Source organism: Glycine max, chromosome 1, assembly GCF_000004515.6.
Source record: "Glycine max cultivar Williams 82 chromosome 1, Glycine_max_v4.0, whole genome shotgun sequence".
Taxonomy (NCBI): domain Eukaryota; kingdom Viridiplantae; phylum Streptophyta; class Magnoliopsida; order Fabales; family Fabaceae; genus Glycine; species Glycine max.
The window spans coordinates 33,963,456-33,966,739 of NC_016088.4; the positions used below are offsets into that span (position 1 = coordinate 33,963,456).

The 3,284-nt window shown below is 36.5% G+C and overlaps 1 protein-coding gene across 4 annotated transcripts; it reads right to left on the reverse strand.

Annotated features, from left to right (window-relative positions):
- Nucleotides 1-313: 313 nt before the first annotated feature.
- On the reverse strand, nt 314-3,050 carry LOC100800175 (succinate dehydrogenase [ubiquinone] flavoprotein subunit, mitochondrial). Of its 4 annotated transcripts, none has more exons than XR_001387756.3 (5): nt 2,881-3,041; nt 2,673-2,728; nt 1,872-2,518; nt 1,737-1,774; nt 314-711 (listed from the first exon to the last, which is right to left on the reverse strand). XR_001387756.3 is itself a non-coding variant. In XM_006573249.4 (5 exons), the coding sequence occupies exons 1-5, from the start codon at nt 3,035-3,037 to the stop codon at nt 609-611; spliced, it is 486 nt and encodes a 161-aa protein (XP_006573312.2). In that variant the 5' UTR covers nt 3,038-3,050; the 3' UTR covers nt 314-608. The 4 variants fall into 4 exon arrangements, 2 of the variants coding, with proteins under 2 accessions (XP_006573312.2, XP_006573313.2); XR_003266698.2 differs by having other exon boundaries at nt 1,872-2,141; nt 2,881-3,040; XM_006573249.4 differs by having other exon boundaries at nt 1,872-2,003; nt 2,881-3,050.
- Nucleotides 3,051-3,284: the final 234 nt, after the last annotated feature.

Sequence of the window (3,284 nt, forward strand, 5' to 3'; positions counted from 1 at the left end):
CATTTAATTTTAAGAAAATAAGTCCTTCAGGCGTAAGTTTTATACGTACCTAATTATGTAAACCAGATATTGGATACTGCATATACACGTTAGCTAAACCGAACAGCAGAAGAGCTGGAACAAAACTTAAATCCGAAATTTCTGATTAAACTTAAATAACTACGTGTGAATTGATTAACAAACTCAATTTAAAATAATGCTTCAATTATTTTCCCCAATTTACTTCACATAAGCCACTTTAGCAGCTGGCTTCCATTTGCTACTTTGGTTAGAAAAATAAAAATGAATATAAAACAGACTAAAAGTACTAGGGTGCAGAAAATAAACCCTTAGCACATTGTACACTGGTCAAAGTTGATCAACAAAGTGAACACTTATTGGGATTTTATGGCTATTATTTTCAGCTTTAAATACAGACATCGTACATCATTGAGGATTGCCTGGAATAGATCATGTTCAGCATTGATGATGAATAAAACGATTATCATCAAAGTCATGCATCTACGACACTTTATTGAATCTTTTTTCACCTGCACTTGCCATTCCATACTTCATACTTCGTGAACCAATCCGTATAAATCATCCATCGTAATAATTCAGTAAGTATCCTAATAAACACGAGCTTTAGGAGGGAATGATTCCACCTCATCATCCAACGTATTCATGTGCACCGGCCTGTAATCTAACCGCACCTTCTCATTATCCCAATATCTGCAAATCAATACACAAAAACTCGGTTAACAGAAAGAATGCAACTCGTAGACGTAAGTATTTTAAAAACGGAAGTGTTACTGTGGGACACAAGAACAAGTGGCTGATATTATGACCAAACCACTTAAGCTTGATACTTTCTTAAAGCTACGCAGGTCACTAGGAGTGTGTTCAGAGTCTGATATAAACTAATTGCATATAGCATTCAGTTTAAGGGAGGATTTGTTAGTGAGCTTATGGTTCCATATTTTTAGGAGCAGTTATGTTTTTGAATATGTCTAGCACATTATTAGGAAATAGTGGGTCATGTATGCATGAGCAGTTTTATTTTTCAGTTTTCTTTATTCTGATGTAAGGCTATATATTAGCCAGGTTTGCTTTTCAATAACTGTGAATGAATTCTTTCCTTTACATTTTATCTTTTACGTAAGTTCTATGAGACTCCAACATAGCAACACAAACAAAATACCTCACTCCCCACATGACTGTTACAAGCTTTTCAACTTCTCTAGTTGGTTGCAAAATAACCAAGTCATTGTTCTTTAGTCTTACAACGGTAAACTGTAGTGAATATGGAATTTTCAACTTAAAATACGATATTCAACGGAGTACTGGGGTCTGGTGGAAAATGGAATTCCTGAATCAGTGGAAGGAACACCTCTTACCGAAGTAGAGAGGTTTACTTAAAGATGGCAAAGACCCTGAATTGCATAAAGGCTCATCTCTTTCTGTGATGAAAACAACCCAGTGACAGAGGTTCTTCAATCAAGGATCACTTGATTTAAAGATAATACAAATACCAGATAATGCAATAAAAAATACCATTTCACTTGCGTCACTGGTTTATTTACTGTTTGGTTTCTCTACCAATACAAGAGAATCAAGACTCAAACTCTGATGCACTTAAGAAAAAAAAAAGGCTTGTATACACTAAAAGGACCAGGATTCCCACTAGAAATGAAGAGAACCGGCTAAATCCAAATGTCTACTGATGTAAATAACAATTTAAATGAAACATGACTTACCCCAAAGTATGTTTCATCCATTTCTCATCATCTCTTTTCTGTAAATTAAAAGCAAGCAACACATTCAATTAGACAGACTTCATATTAATGGGTGAAATTTACACAGTAGATAACAAATTGGTTCATAATACTGACTGTGAAGTCCTCACGGGCATGAGCACCTCTACTCTCTTTTCTTGCTTCAGCAGAGTGCATGGTGATGCAGGCATTTATCAGAAGATTTTCCAACTCAATGGTCTCAATCAAGTCAGAGTTGCTGATTTCTGGCTATTAGAGTTGATCTCTAATAAAATTCTCTAAGATTTCTAATACTTGATCAAAAATTGACTACACATCACATACTCTATCCCTCAGGCCTTTAGAAGGTCCTAAGTAAGGGAGGCAAAAGAAGAAAATCCCTGCCCACTAAATGTCAATTGTCAAGTAGTTATACAAAGATGAAGTGAAAATGGACATTATATGGATATGTAAGGTCATTTCACTCCAATCCACTCTATCATGTCCTTTTCTCACATATCCCTGGTAGGGCTCAGCTTCTTAAAATGAATTTATAAGCTCAAGCAAAAGAATCATAAGCTCACACTACCATGTGGTACTACGGACTACAAATCAATCTTCCAACAGGTGGAATCATAACATGTACAAACAAGCATCTACGATTGCCATTGACATTCAATTTGTGCTCAACCACATTTGCCCAATGAATTACGCCTCAGATACCCATATAAATTTCCATCATCAGAGGCCAGTAGTAGTACTAGTTGCTAATTCCAAGTCAATTTCTTTGATTAACAAAAAAATACATTTTATCAAGTTGTCTTAAAGAAGTATTAGATACTCCGTGTTCCCTTAAACAAAGAAACCGAATTTCATAAACCCTATTGGCAAAGTCTAACAAACAAAATATCGAAAACAAAAACACGGGAATATGAGTACCTGCCCAACGCCTAGAAGACTACAAGATTGGCACGAACTCCTTCCCGAATTGGCACCTAACACAACACACATCAAGTCTAATAATAATAATAATAACACATAAAGAACTTGTTACTACCAAAGGAAAAAAAAAAAGGAGGGAAATTCAGATACCAAAAAATAGAGAAGGGTACAGAAAAGATGAGAAATTTATTGTTATTATTATTACCTGAAACCTGAGAAGAAGGTGCTGCGGTATTCTCCAATACTCTCACGGGCATGTTTCTGTGATTGTGATGTGAAGAAGATGCAGCAGAAATTGCTGGGTCAGTGTGGCAATTCGAGAAAAACAATACAGACATGAGTAAATAATGAATCCTGTCCATTCATTTTTTGTTTTAAAACAAATCTAAAGCTGAGATTAAAAACGCACAAGAACCGTGGAGGAACTTGTTTAGACGTAGGGGCGGGTAAGCGGGCCGACTTGTCCCGCGTAAGGCCCGCCCACATAAGTTCGCATTGGCAATGAATCGGATCAGTCCGTCCCGCTTCTTACGCGGACCAAATAAATTGGTCCGCTCCCGCGCCGCGGATCAAACAGGCCGATCCGCGTGTCTAGTTTTAAAAGAATTT